This window comes from Juglans microcarpa x Juglans regia, chromosome 8D, assembly GCF_004785595.1.
Source record: "Juglans microcarpa x Juglans regia isolate MS1-56 chromosome 8D, Jm3101_v1.0, whole genome shotgun sequence".
Classification (NCBI taxonomy): domain Eukaryota; kingdom Viridiplantae; phylum Streptophyta; class Magnoliopsida; order Fagales; family Juglandaceae; genus Juglans; species Juglans microcarpa x Juglans regia.
In genome coordinates, this window is record NC_054608.1 from 10,128,581 (window position 1) to 10,144,415 (window position 15,835).

Sequence of the window (15,835 nt, forward strand, 5' to 3'; positions counted from 1 at the left end):
TAAGTGGTTTTGTCATGTTTAACTATAACAACATGCTTTTCACTAATTAAGGGAGATTTTGCTTACCGACAAACCTGTTGTGACATTTAAAGGATGGTTGTTGTATGCTAAAAGTTTCTAGTTGGTGAAGAGACAAGTCCTGACTTCTCTTCTTTAACCATGTGAAATCCCCTGCCACCCAAAAAATACATGCATTGCAAATATCCTGCATTACATCATAGAACCTAAGTTAGAAGGAGTAAGTACATATGAGGATATATCTGTAATGCAAAACATACCATGTATAGGAGATTAAAATCATATACCAATTCTTACCCCACACTTCACCTGCCACTTGCATGAAACCATCTACTTACTATGTACATTACAATAATCATTAAAACATCACCAAAATCCTAACTTATATAACATGAAGCCCCTGCCTCTTCAAACCCATAGGATCCCTAAAACATATAAGTTACTGCCCATCAAAAGTGTCACAAAAATCCTAACTTATATGACATAGAAGTCCATACCAATCATGCCCACCAAGCCTCCACAACACATGAGCACACTGCCCAGTAAAAATACATGTGGATTTTAATGCAGTCCATTAAGGGGTGTTACTACACACAAAAAACAAAACCCGCAAAATATTCTAAATGCACGAAAACAAGGCATCCTAAGCTTGAGTCTCTCGCTGAGACTCCGTATGAGACTCCAACTCTGACATTCGTATGTTCATTTGTTGCTCATAATCAGAAAAAAATTTCCTCAATGCTGCCATGCCATCTAGCAGTGACTCTAAATGAGCAGTGACTTTTTCTGCTTGTTCTTTTTATTTTCCTTAGCTAGACGTACAAAATCCTTATTTTTTCGCATTGAAGGAGATGGTTCAGGAATGACTGCGTGCCCCAAACTTTGTGCATAGCCAGATTTTTGCCCTAAAACCTCTTTGAAAACCTCTTCAGCAGCATCAACATCAGCATCATTCTCATTTGGTTCCCTCTCATTCAACTTCTCAACCATCAGATTCTGAATATCAAATACACTATATATCATGAGGCTGAACAATTAGCTTTTGAATAAGCAAAAGAAATATAAATCACTCACATAGTTGTGTTCACTTGTTGCATTGATAAATTTACCTTTCTTTCTTGACCAATGCACTTCTTTATAGAAAGCAACCAAATTCGGTGTCGTCTCACGCTGTAAGGCACAAGTTCAGAATAAGTACTGACATTTATTATCAATATTGTTGGTCGATTTTACCTTTTCTTCCAAAATCCTAACAAACGACTTTCGGCCACCTGTGTGTTTAACCCTTTGGCGTATGCGGGGAAGTTATTGATCATCCAAAGCAACGCTGCATGTAGCCTAAATGTTTCTGACTTGAATGAATCATATGTATCGATGCCCTCTTCCCATAATTCTTTCAACTCGGCCACTAAAGGACGCAAAAACACGTCGATATCATTTCCTGGTGCCTTGGAGCCAGGGATTAGTGAAGACATAATCATGTATAGATCTTTCATGCATAACCAAGTGGGCAAGTTGTACGGCACAATTAGTACTGGCCATATGCTATACGGTCTGCTCATGTTATTGAATGGGTTGAAACTATCACTAGCTAGCCCAAGCATGAGATTACGAGCATCATTGGAAAACCATGCATGTTTGGTATCAAATTCTTTCCATACCCTAGAATCAGCTGGGTGTCTCATGCAACTTGGATCATCACTACGTTCTTCTATATGCCATCTCATGGCTTCTGCTGTATTTTTTGACATAAATAGTCTCTGTAACCGAGTTTTCAAAGGAAAATAGCGCATTATTTTTTGAGGTATTCTCCTTTGTTTACTTTTCCGTGAAACCCATCTAGATGCATTACATTTAGGGCAGACATCTTTGTCAGCATTTTCCTTCCAGAACAAGACACAATCATTTGGGCATGCATGTATCTTTTTGTATGTAAAGCCCAATCCACGCTCCGAGCGGCGAGCCTCGTGATATGAGTCAGGAAAAATGGCATCAGGAAATGCTGCTTTCAACATCTTTATAACCATGTCAAACGACTTCACGGTCCAACCACAAACACACTTGATGTGAAGTAACTTGACTATAAATGATAGTTTCGAGAACTTTGTGCACGATGGATAAAGTGGACGATGTGCATCGTCTAGCAAACCCTCGAATGTTTGGTATTTTGGAGTATCAGAGGTGTGACCCCCAAGATTTGTTTCATCACATGATGAATTTCTAGCCTCATGATCCATAAAGGATCCAACCCGGATGTCATCTAACATATCGTCTACATTATCAAGGTAGTCATCATTACCACTGTCTCCATCATCTCCCTCGTCAGGCAAATGTGTAGGCAAAGATTCTTCCTCCCCATGAAATATCCATTCGTTATAATTTGGATCAATCCCAATTATGAACAAATGATCCTCGACCACTCTAAATGGATGGAAAAGCATATTTCGGCGTCTTCTACATGGACACCTAATGCGATCACTTCCAGGTGCATGCGCTTGAGCCATAGCAATGAATTGTTTAACGCCTTCACCATATTGGTTGGACTGCAATCTATCTTCGATATGCATCCAAGCCTTATCCATTTATCCATTTAAGGCTTGAGAAGAAATTGTAAAAGTTAGTAGATTTATTCTTATGAAAAAAATGTTCACAAAAAAGAAGGTGTCTATGCTTTATCAAAAAAGAGTAGACATGGTCATTGATGGACCTAGTTATTGAAAACAAAACTACGCGCCCCAAACAAAAGTTACGTTAAGGATCAATCAGTCACATCTTTAGGTGTATCTTATTGTAAAGAGAAGATGTTGTTTACTTGGTCCAAAACCTGTTGAATGCTTAGATTCGATTCCATATATGGATGGAGGTCAGATGATTCCATGTACTAGTACTACTCAGGTTTGAACTTAGTTTGAAATGTTTTGACTGCATTGCAAGGTATATACAATAATACGAATGGTTTCCATTGTCAATCGTCAATCTTGGCAACATATATATGGCCATCAGTCAAAGAAAAAATTAATTTCAAGAAGACTCCTTATTTCTTTGCTACAGCTTGCATTAATTACTGCATGACCCAGCATGCATGCATCCACTACCTATTCCTTGTGCAAATTCTGTGGATTTAGATAAGAGATTAACTATTTTAATTAATTAGCTGATTATGAGCCATCCCACCTACAACTTACATTGAATCTAACTAAAACAAACTTGCAAGATGATCAATCCCTTCACCAGAAGTATATGCTCCAAGAAAATACTTCACGGCCACGTGCATATATATGGCTCCCAATTATTCTTTCAGAGTTCAACTTCCAAATTAAGCTAATCTGGTCTCATGTCTTGATTCTATTTTCTACAACACATAAACACTAGTTTTTTGTATAAGAGTTCAATAACTATTCTATGTTATATAATATGATCACAAATAACACAGAGAGAAGATGAAGGATCTGTCTTTAGGAGAAATATGTAGAAACTGAGCATTAAGCTTGACAATAATATCAGACGAAAGTCCTTCCCTAGTATATAACCTTCCGATCCGAAATAAAGGAAGAATTTCAGTCTTCGATCCAAATTTAATATGTTTTACACAACCATGTCATCACAACATTAGACAGATTTTATACAACCATATCATCACAAAATTACACAATATGTTACACAATCATATCATCACAAATTACAAGGAGAGAAGATGAAGGGAGAAGAGAAAGGCTCACCGTGTCGCAGTGAAATTTGAGAAGACGTGCACTGGACTGCTGCAGGGTGGGGACTGGGTGGCTGATTGGGTGAGGTCGCGCTGCGAGGGCGGGGACTGGGTGAGGTCGCACTGCGGGGGCGAGGACTGGGTGAGGTCACGCCGGGAGGGGGGGGACTGGGTGAGGTGCGGCAGGGGGGAGAGGCTTGATCGCTGTAAAGGGAGAGAGAGGTGAGATTGGTGGATTGAAGTCGCCGCTAGAGAGAGAGAGAGAGGAGAGCCTTGCGGGGTTGGGGGTAGGAGAAGAAAGGAAAAAGGAGGAAAGCCGTGTATTTATTATCTTTTGCGGTGAGAAAACATCGCCGCAAAAGTTAATTACCTCGTCAAAAAAAAGTAATAACCAAATAAATGGAAAAAAAACTCGCCAAACTATTTGCGGCGACATTTTATCGCCGTAAAACACAAAGGGATTTTTTCCGGTGGGAAAAAGTCGCTGCAAAAGTTAATTAGGTCGTCACAAAAAGCAATAAACCAGATAAATGTACAAAAAATTTGCAAAATTATTTGCGACGACCTGTTATCACCACAATAAACCATTTACTCACCGAAAAATCATTTTTTCCCCACAAATGCTTACTTGCCAATGTAATATTGTGGAAAAAGGCTCGTTCTTTTCTCATGATCAATTTTCATGTAATAAGATCTTTATTTTCCACGATAGAGTGTCTTGAAAAAAAAATTTATAACAAAAAGTCATATCTCTTGTTGCGTGAAAATAATTAATGATAAATAAGTAATTTTTTTAAATATATACTTGTTCGTGCACTCATCCAAATATGTTCAATTTTGGTCTTTTCGTATGTTAAGATGCTTGAGTGCCATATTGGACTGCACTCTATGCAGATATTAAAGAAGAACAGCCATAAGTAAAGATTCCAGCAGGTGGGTCAAAGCTAATAGAAATGATTGCAGATATTGTACTTTCATGATCGATGTCTTGTACCAACTCGTTTCATCGGCGTGGTGGTATCCATATCTTTATAAAAAAATGTTTGTTTATTAATGATCGAGAATGATATTCTCGAATAATTATTTATAACGAAAATAATAATTAATTTTTTTTTCTTATTAAGAATTTTTAAAAATTAATAGAAATTTTATTCTGAAATCCCAATTATAAAAAAAAAAAAAAAAAATGGAAAAAAAAAAAAAAAAGTTAAAAAGTGCGTGAGCTAAGCATGCGTTGGCTTAGGGTAAAAGCATGCAGGCAGGCGGCATCCAATGCATTGCGGTTTGCGTCCACACTTTCTCATTTCTCTCTTTCCCACTTTTCTACGTAACCGCCGCTTACCCTGAGTACATCCATTATAACGTTAGATCCTACGTCTTCCAACGTCGCCTTATGTTCACAAAAAGGATAAAAAAATAATAATAATAATATTAATATTAATAATGTATTATTGCGTGCCTTTTGGAAGAGGAATAAATGACATTAAAATTTGTTGATTGATTTAGATTTATTTCACTACTATTTAAGGATGATTTGGAATGAGAATAGTAATAAATAATTTATAAATAATAATAAAATAATCTAAAATTATTTGAAAATAGTTTTATTTTCTCACGGACCTTTAGATTTCAACTGATATTTTCTCTTTGTTTTTTTTTTTTCTTTTTATAGCTAGAAAGAGAGGCGAGCGAACATGGTAGGTTTTACCTCTTAACAATGAGTCATCTTTCTATGGAATTAAAAACTAAAGAGAGATAGATCAAATCGTAGATCTAATAGTCACAACAAATGATGCTTTGGATATAAAATACAGATGAATGTACGTCTTTAATATATTATCATGAAACTGTAAGCCGTTTGGCAATTTTTCTTTTTGAAAAAAATGATAATAGAAATTTTTGCATTCTTCTCCATAACTTAATTATAGATTATGAGATTGAATACTTAGTTCATTATAGGGATGCTACCCGCCACGCCCCCCGTCCCGCACCATGCAGGTGGGAGGGTTTCCTACCCGGCCACCAAGAGGCGGGGGCAGGGCCCCGCTACCGACGGATGGAGTTGAAACCACACCCCGCCCCGCCCCGCCCCGCCCCCCTCTCCTCCCAACCCCCCGCTCAACCCAATGTCTAAAAATATTTTTGGGTCTAAATTTTTTTTAAACCTAAATTATAATATAATTTAAATTATAAATTGAAATTTATACATTAAAAAAAAAATATAAATTCATTAGAGTTGTATTTTAAATTGCCTTGACCTCCTAGACCAACTATTATATAGGTGGTCAAGACAATACAATAGTCATAGTCATATTTAAGCAATGTGAGACTTATTGAATACATTAACTTGAATTCAACTTCAAATTTTAAACAAATTGTATATATTTATACATAATATATTTATATAAATATTAAAAAATATAATTTTTTATATTAAAAAAGGGAGGGGTGTGGAGTGAGGGGAGGGGCAGACGGGGGTGGGGCCCCGCTGCCCACCCCTAGCTCATTGTCTTTCTCTTCTTTATTTTATCATCCCTTCCATTTAACACCATAATCGCTATAACCCTCTTATATCTCTGATTTATCAAAAGAAAAAATATATTAGAAAGCATTTTTAGAACTATTATTATGAGTTGGGATGTGAGGACAACATGATCTGGAGACAAACCTCATGAAAGATCATAAAACAAAGGGTCATCAAGATCAAGTCATAAGGCGTGGTCATTAATTATTTGAGAACAAGATCATTAGTCATTTGGGAACATCTCAAATATATATTATGGTTTATTTTCTGACCCAAAAGAAAGATTCTCTCATTTTTTTAAGGCAAAAAGCAAAAAAGAAATTCTACTTAAAAAGGAGATAATACAGATAATATTTCATTTTGTCTTCCTTATATGTTATCTAATTGTATGCGTAGCTGTTCTGTTGGAAACGAAATCTTAAAATGCAACAGCAATTATTAGGAAAATCCACTGAGATCCGTATTATATTCCACCAGAATGCTTTTCATAATTGCATAATATATATATATATATATATATTATATAATTCAAATTCCATTAATTAAAACATTTTGTTTCCTTGACGATTTCTTAAATTAAATTGCTTACTCCCAAATAAGTAATTTATTTTATTAATATGTTAGAACTACTAATATATGACACGACTCATAAATTTAAAAATAAATAATAAAATAATAGCGTTGAGCTTAATCAAATCCAAATCAATCCGAATTGATCTAGTTCTTTGACTATAATCTAAAAATATTTTATTGATCTTTTTAAAAAATGTTTGGTAAATACTTAACAAATAATCATAATGTGATTGAAGTAGTTCCATTAGAAAATGTGTTTATTACAATTATGGAGAGTAATAAAACTTTTCTACCCCTCTACTTGACCGTTCAGGAAAAAAAGAATAAGTTTTTATTTTTTTTCTTAATGATTAAATGATTTTAAGTGTATTGGTGTATTTTTTTATTTTTTAAAAATATTTAAATATATTAAAAAAGTGTGAATAGAAAAATAAAATAAAAGTTACAAAAGCAACTAGTGGTAATAATGAGCGATTCTACTCAGGTGGCAGAGTAGCACCGCTCATAAAATAAATAATTTAATTTTTTCAAATTTCAAAACAAAAATAATATTAAAATATATATTCTAATAATATTTTATTTAACTTTGAGATCAACTAATCTCATCTCATCTCATTTGAAGCATTAGTGAGAAGGAGAAAGATTATAAATGAGAAAAGTTATTTTGCCGCCTTAATGGTACTGCTCAAGTGTACTGTTCAGATTTTACTTAGTGATTAAGAAAATAATTTTAAGTGTATTGTGTTATTTTTTTATTTTTTAAATATATTAAAAAAAGTGAATAGAAAAATTAAAAAAAAAAAAAAAAAACTCAAATGTAACGTACGGTCAAATAGAGCGGACTATTCTGAGAGGCAAAGTAGCCCAACTCATTGTAAGTAGTACTCACTCGAATTCGGCCTTGTACTTTGTTTGGAAACCTGATATGGATAAAAAAATGATTTTTATAATTTTATAATTTGTAAGGTCTTGCATATTTTTAAACAAAAAAAATAACTAAATTTATATAAAAATATTTTTTTAATATAGTTGTATTTCTTTTCAAATAGAGTAAGAATTTGGTATCCTTAAAAATGAAAATAACATTCTTTTAAAAAAATAAAAAAATAATATTTACAGTCATAAATTACATAAGTGGCATGCACTTATTTTAAAAATTAAAAAATAAATATCAGATTAATATAAAAAATTAATTTTTTTAATAATAAATTTTAGTTTTTAAAAACAAATATACAAATAAATGTAAATAGCATTGCTAAACAAAATAATACAATTAGGCGGTCAAAAACAGGAGATTAGCACGCGAGACGAAGCACGTACCATAGATAACATTTGATTTTCATCTACATGCTCCTCATCATCACTTGCGTGATTCGTTTCCCCACCTTCAGACAAAATGGTGAGTCCTCCTGTCCGGACCCCAACTCCGAATCATCATTCATCGAACGCACCGAGCCCTTTCCTAATTACCTCGTCTCGAGCCTTAGGTTCACGAACCCCATCTTCACCGTCCGAACATTGGGGTCCTATGTACCAACGGTTAAGATGTAAATATTCAAACTTTCATGGTTTTCGGCTAGTGTCTCTGTTCTACTACAGTGTGCAGGCCCCACGCTCTGATTCGCAACTGACACTTCTTCCGACACACTGAAAAGCATTGAAATAATTAATGCGAATGTAGAAAACGAAGGAACGGGAAGAAAAATATGGGAGAAGTCTCCATTATTACTTCTCGTACTCAATCTCTTTTAGACACATAGAGATACACTTGTAAGCTGAAGAGCGCAGTTGTGGAATTAAGAGCTAGAGCTAGCCACTAGTTAAAAACTTTTTAGATATAAACCCCGCATTGGGCAAGCAGCAGAGCTGCAGAGGGACAGAGAGTTTCGGGTTTTTGGTACTGGGAAGTGGAGGAATGGAGGAGAGGCCAGAAATGGAGTTGATATCGATTCCGGCGACGCCGAGAGCATCGACGCCGGAGACACAGACCCCGTCGGGTCAGAGGTCGCCGAGGCAGCTGGGGAAGGAAGGGAAGTCGTCGTCGGCGTGGACTCCGACTTCGTTTATATCTCCTCGGTTTCTGAGCCCGATAGGGACGCCTATGAAGAGGGTGCTGATCAACATGAAGGGTTATTTGGAAGAGGTCGGACATCTCACGAAGCTCAACCCTCAGGACGCATGGCTTCCCATCACTGAGTCTCGCAATGGGAATGCTCACTATGCTGCGTTTCACAACCTCAATGCCGGAGTCGGCTTTCAGGCCCTGGTTTTGCCGGTGGCCTTTGCTTTTCTCGGCTGGTATAATCATACATACATACATACATATATATATATATATTCGTCACCTTTTCTATGGTCTTTCAGTTATAGTTGTTCTCATTTATAGTTAGATAATGGGTTTAGGGAGGTTAGGTAGCTCTTGTAGCACTGCCATTGCAAGGACCTTTCTGAACCCTGAAGTGCCTGCCTGCCCGGGCATGTCTGACTCGAGTATGCAATTATGAATTCTCAGTTCTTGTTGAGGATTTTTTCTTTTCTTTCATACTTTTGCTCTTAATTAACAACTCTGATGTTATTTCTCTATCTTCTGATTACTGCAATTAATTTCAAAAGAGGAACTGCTTTTGGTTTCTTACATGTTATAAATTTCCCAAACATTGTGTCTGTACCGTATATACAAGTGTCTTTGCAGTTGTACCATTGATTTCCTTTTACTTGAATATTTCTCTCTTTATCTGCATTCCACATGCTTGGTAGTCACAAGGATTTGACTAAAGGTACATGGTAAGTTTCTTTTTTCTTTGTTTTTTAAGTAAAGTTCTTGAAATACGTGGTTTGGTTTAATAAAAGAAGAATGAAACATCCTTGAGGCAAGTCATTCGGGGTCCTTTATCTTTTGCTTTTTGAGTAATTTGTTCTAGAGAGAAAAAGCCACCTCTCGTACTGGGGCCAGTCATAATTCTGTTAAGACTTTTTGGGATTATGACAGAAGGTCCTTTATACTTTGATAATTCCTTGTTTCACATCTGCTTCTCTTAATGATATTCATGTCAAATCACCGAAATAGTAACAGGAACACTTTGCTTATGCATACTGTGCAACCTTGAGTAGTATGCTCTTTCTCCTTGTGTTTCTTCAAAGAGTCTCTGCCGCGCAGAGTACCCGCTCAAATGTATCGCACTTTATTTTTTTGGTTTTTATTTTTATTTTTATTTTTTTTCACATTTTTTTCACATTTTTTTATTAGTTTTTAAATATTTTAAAAAAAAATTTAATACACTTAAATTCACTTTTTTAATCATTAAATAAAATAAAATAAAAATTTGGTAAGCGGTCAAATTGAGCCGTATAATTGGGGCGGCAGACTCGTTTATTATCTTTCCTTAGCAAACTATTCCCTCACTGTAAAATGTGAAAAATAGGGAATAAGGACAAAAAACTAAGCTCAATATGACATATGTTTCCTTCAATTGCCTTGGGTATGGTGAAAACCCAAGTTTCTCATTTTACACAATCTTTGTGGATTAGGTGTTCGATTAAGTTGCAGATTGGTGATTGTGGAGAATATAAGAAATTTGACGATATATTTTAAATTTTTACTCTTGAGTTGGTCATAGATATTCACACAAGCATTTAAGATATGAAGACCTGAACAACACAAGTGATCCACATTTGAATACTCCTGGATAATTAAACAGAAAAACTAAGCTCGTGTTAGTGGTTCTTGAATCCCAGTGAGAAGCTTCTTAAAAGGCCTTACGAAATTGGACTGGTGGGTGTAGTTTTTTCTGGAAGCAGAGTGCATGATGCTAACATCCATGGCTCCCATGAATGACATCGTTTACCTCACGTAGTCATAATATTCTGTGGTTTGTGGTTATATGTCTCTGGCTTAAATCTTTCACAGATTTCAATATAACATCAATGCCACACTGTGCTGCCGCAAATAACATAATATTGTTACTCGAAACTATGCTTTTTCTTGTTGCTGCTTTTTCTATTTTTATATGGTTATGGACCCCTTTTACATTGGTGAGGCAAATCTTGGTTAGAACCTTTACTAATTTATTCTTATTTATAAGTCTTTCAGTACTGGGTAAGGGCTTACAAAGTGAAATACCATTTGGGGGAAAAAATGCTTGCTGTCATATATCATCACAAGTGCTCAGTTGAAAATTTATGAACATTACACCAATTAATATATTGATATGTTTTTCATTCTATACTTTTCTATAGGAGCTGGGGAATACTTTCTTTAACCATAGCCTATTGTTGGCAACTCTATACTTTGTGGATTCTAGTTCAGCTACATGAGGCAGTTCCAGGAAAGCGGTACAACAGATATGTGGAGCTTGCAGAAGCAGCATTTGGTGAGAATGAATTCCTGTTTATTATAAACAACTTACGAATTGATAATTGCACAAACAGATACATGGCTATACATGGCTGTAAAAACTTGTTATACAGGGCTGATTAGTTGTATTTATTCCTGATATGCCCCAATAATATTTGATCATTCCATTTATGACAACAGTCAGATGAGTATATTTATGGTATTTTCACATTTTGAAGGGTGGCCGCTTGTATGATAAGTGGTCAAGTTGGATATTGTTAGATTAAAAGATGTTGGTCATCCCATCTTTTGCTCTTTGCTTTCTAAAATTTAGTATTTTCGACAATTTATGTAGTCTTGCTTTTGGTTGACTATCCTAAGTGTCTAATACTAATGTGCTTTACTGATCATCATGGAGTACATGGGTACCTATGTTGGACGACAAGTACAGGGGAAACTAAAAAATTAAGGAGAGTGGATGATAACTTCACTGACTATATTGGAGTTTATCATACCTTAACTGATTGTCTGTGTAATTTAGAATTATTAATTTATTGGAAAACATGATCTTGCTACATTTCCAAATGCAGCTAAATATTAGTAGTAAATATGAGAACGGTGATTGGAGTACAGGAGGTTTACTAATTCTTTTGATGCAAGCAATCAGCTGAAGATACTTTTCTTTTGCAGGGGAAAGATTGGGTGTCTGGCTTGCTCTCTTCCCCACTGTTTATTTATCAGCAGGAACTGCAACAGCTTTGATTCTTATAGGAGGGGAGACCATGAAACTATTTTTCCAGATAGTTTGCGGGCCCCTCTGTTCATCAAATCCCCTTACAACAGTAGAGTGGTATCTGGTGTTCACTTCTCTATGCATTGTTCTATCTCAGCTCCCAAACCTCAATTCAATTGCTGGACTTTCGCTCATAGGGGCTGTGACAGCCATCACTTACTCCACCATGGTGTGGGTCCTCTCCGTTAGCCAACAAAGGCCACCGCCAATATCTTATGAACCCCTTTCAATGCCATCCTTCACTGCTTCTGCCTTTTCAGTCATGAATGCACTTGGTATTGTTGCTTTTGCTTTTAGAGGACACAATTTAGTGTTGGAGATTCAGGTATGCACTCTGCAAGGGCTGAAGTGATAAAATTTACTGTTACTCTAGCAGCAACATCGAAAAATATCATTACTTGAGTTTGTGCAACTTGAGAATCTCATGGAGTTCATTGGCTTGTTTCAGGCAACCATGCCATCTACATTTAAGCACCCAGCTCATGTCCCTATGTGGAGAGGCGCCAAAGTTGCTTATTTCTTTATTGCCATGTGCTTGTTCCCTGTTGCCATTGGAGGCTTTTGGGCTTATGGAAACCTTGTAAGTATTCTAATTGCACTACACTTGATGCTTAAATGCCTTCTTGATACTTAATTGCACTACTCATGATGCTCATCAATTGATAAAATCATGATGATTTACAAGCATCAGAAGCAAACTTTCTTCACAACTATGCATACAAAAAGGTGAATTTCAAATTTCAGTCAGTCTAAAAGAAGATTCCAGTGCGTCACCGGATTTTGCTGGGAATAATTTCATAGATTGTTTGAAATAATGGTCAAAATACTGCATTAAATTTGGGACTTCAGGAGAAGTGATGGTTTTTCATGGTATAAAAGTTGGTGCTTTGAATTCGAATCTTTTCTTTACACTTTACCTTCAATGTAAAGTAAACATTTTGCATGTTGATCCCTACTAATTAAGGTAGGAGAGTCCGTGCTTACATATGAAAGGGGGTGTTAAAATGATTAAATTCAACATTTTCCCGTCGAGTTTAAGCATTCAGGATAAATGGTAGTATATAGTATGGGTGAAGACTTTAATGAAATAATACATGCTAGAGGAAATAACTTTTAGCCAATTCTGTAAATTCAAGATAGATGCTCTGATATTCTTTCTTTTATTTAAAACAGAGGAGAACCTGATTTTGGAAGGTGAGTTCACTTGCATTTGAATGCTCTCATACGGTTAGTTATAAGGATTGGGTCCTTCTTGTGACCAATGATGAAAATGATAAATCATCATAACATAGACCAATGACTTTTTTCCAAGTTGGATTTCCTCCGTGTATACTATAGTGATATTGAATATTAATTTATGTAAAAACCTCGTTGATCTCTTACAACATTTTCATAAAGATGTCATTGCATCATGCAGACTGCATGTAGCTTGGATAGTTGGATTAATACTCTTTTTGCTTGTTGCAGATGCCTTCAGGAGGGATTCTTAATGCCTTGTATGCCTTTCATAGTCATGACATTCCAAGAGGACTTCTTGCCATAACATTTCTGCTAGTCGTGTTCAACTGTTTGAGCAGTTTCCAGATATACTCCATGCCTGTTTTTGACAGCTTTGAAGCCAGCTACACCAGCCGAACCAACCGCCCCTGCTCGATCTGGGTCAGATCCGGTTTTCGTGTGTTTTACGGATTTGTAAACTTCTTCATAGGGGTGGCACTCCCTTTTCTCTCCAGTCTCGCCGGTCTGTTAGGAGGACTCACTCTTCCAGTCACATTTGCTTATCCATGCTTCATGTGGGTTCTCATAAAAAAGCCTACAAAATACAGCTTCAACTGGTACTTCAATTGGATCCTAGGTTGGCTAGGTATTGCTTTCAGCTTGGCCTTTTCCATTGGAGGTATCTGGAGCATTGTGAACAGTGGACTTAAGCTGAAATTCTTCAAACCCAATTGAAAATGTAAACAAAGAAAGCGAAAAATGGATGGCTGAGTTCTGCAGAACTGATGTTGGGATTATATTTATATGTTATTTGGCATACACCAAGTGTCATGAAAGAACATCTTTCCTAGTACTTCATAGGATTAAACTGCTGTCATGTTTGAATTCATTCTGAAGCCTCGAATCTCTATGTAATATTAGTCTTCATGCATAATTTTGTTCCTCCCTCAGCTGCCTTGGCCAGATTCCATCTGGTGTTGAGATAATGAAATGGATCACAGTATGTTGGATTTGCTATTAAGATATGTGCAGCATTAAGATCTCGTTTAGATACAGAAACAGTTTCGTCTCGTTTCATCTCGTCTCATCATTACAATTTCTTCAAATTTTCATATAAAATATAATAAATAATTCAAATTTTTTAAATTTTAAAATAATAATAATATTAAAAAATAATATTTTATTTAATTTTTATCTAAAATATCTCATTTCATCTTATAATCTAAACACGACTTAAGATTTTTAAATTTTGAAATGTGAAAAAAAATTAAAAATTAAAAAAAAAATAGTTTATATTATTTCACATCGAACTCCACTCAAGTCTCAATCCATAGGTGGGATTGGAATGCGTAATTTTTGTCGTCTAAAGGTAGGTTTCCTCTTGATAAGCACTTTGGATTAAACAACAAAGTGGACAAACTAGTCACAATTCGTTGTCACTGTCCTTCAACTACCATAGAAAAATTGCATTTATAATCAGTGTGGATAACGCATCTAATAAACTGATTTTATTTTATTTATAAAATAAATTTTAAAATTTAAATCTTATAAATTAAATTTTATTATTTAAATAACGTGAATGATGTGTTTTATACATTAATTTGAAAATATAATAAATCTTTTGTAAAGTTGCTTTGATGTCTCACGTAACCTTACAGCCATCCATTCATTTCCAACGGAATAATATTAGATACAGTTATAAATTATGTAAGTGATATGCATTGTTTTTGAAAAAAAATTAGAGTACATCATTAAAAAATTAGTTTTTTTATATAAATCTTATATTTATTTTTTTTTAAATAAATTATATTACAAATATCTTTTCTCGTTTGTCTTACATTATTTGCGGTGTTCAGGCGTCCAAAAGGCTCCTTTTCAGACACAGGTCCAACAGCTAAGAGAGCGTGTTAAGAAAAAGGGGGGACCTAAGTGATCAGCGTGCTAGACAAAGTGAGAAGTTAACAAGGCTTAATTGTCACCCACAGTTGGTCGTACTAGGTGTCTCAAAAGTCTTTTTGTCACCATTCTAACATTATGAATAGGATTTGGAAGGGGAAAAAAATAATATATATATATATATATATATATATATACACATATATATGGCTAATTAGCTAGAATTGGAGAAAAATAATATATATAAAAAATGATTTAACTACAAAAAATACAAATAAAACTACAAATTAACGTAATTTGATATATTACGTTAAATTATAAAATTAATTTTATTGTAAATTAAGCTTAACGTGTCATATGAAATTATGTCAATTTATAAATTTATTTATGTAAAATCTCTTTATAGTTATAACACTTCTCAGATATAAATCAGGTCTCGTAGCGGTTAAACTCTCAAGTTATTCTTCAAATTTGAGAATGTCAAGTAGAAGAGAGAGAGATATAGAGTAACTATACAATTTAATTTCAACCAACTTGAGGGTATCTTTTTACATCTTGGAATATTATTCTTGTTCACGCAAATTTCTTGATTAATATTAAAAGTTCAATAAATAATATATAATTTAACTAACACATTAGAAATAATATTTACAATTTTAAGGTGTGCGAGTCACGTGCATTCATATTTAAAAAAATGGATGAATTTGAAACACATAAGAAAGAATTTTTTTTTTTCAAATGGAAGACGTGGGACTTACACACTCTCAGACTGTA

The 15,835-nt window shown here is 34.8% G+C and overlaps 1 protein-coding gene and 1 long non-coding RNA gene across 2 annotated transcripts; one reads left to right on the top strand and one right to left on the bottom strand.

The window, feature by feature from the left end:
- Window positions 1-813: 813 nt before the first annotated feature.
- On the bottom strand, window positions 814-1,306 carry LOC121243573. The gene is made up of 3 exons (XR_005936182.1): window positions 1,252-1,306; window positions 1,093-1,188; window positions 814-1,014 (listed from the first exon to the last, which is right to left on the bottom strand). It is a non-coding gene; the product is annotated as an uncharacterized LOC121243573 (long non-coding RNA).
- Window positions 1,307-8,499: 7,193 nt separating this feature from the next.
- Window positions 8,500-14,186, top strand: LOC121243283 (lysine histidine transporter-like 8). The gene is made up of 5 exons (XM_041141379.1): window positions 8,500-9,119; window positions 11,058-11,191; window positions 11,845-12,272; window positions 12,396-12,527; window positions 13,415-14,186. Exons 1-5 carry the CDS (start codon window positions 8,737-8,739, stop codon window positions 13,898-13,900), a joined length of 1,563 nt encoding a protein of 520 aa, XP_040997313.1. The 5' UTR covers window positions 8,500-8,736; the 3' UTR covers window positions 13,901-14,186.
- Window positions 14,187-15,835: the final 1,649 nt, after the last annotated feature.

Coding starts and splice junctions, on each gene's coding strand:
- LOC121243283 (XM_041141379.1), top strand. CDS start 8,737: ATGGAGGAGAGGCCAGAAATGGAGTTGATATCGATTCCGGCGACGCCG. Junction 9,120..11,057: donor GCCTTTGCTTTTCTCGGCTG/GTATAATCATAC, acceptor ACTTTTCTATAG/GAGCTGGGGAATACTTTCTT. Junction 12,528..13,414: donor TTTGGGCTTATGGAAACCTT/GTAAGTATTCTA, acceptor TGCTTGTTGCAG/ATGCCTTCAGGAGGGATTCT.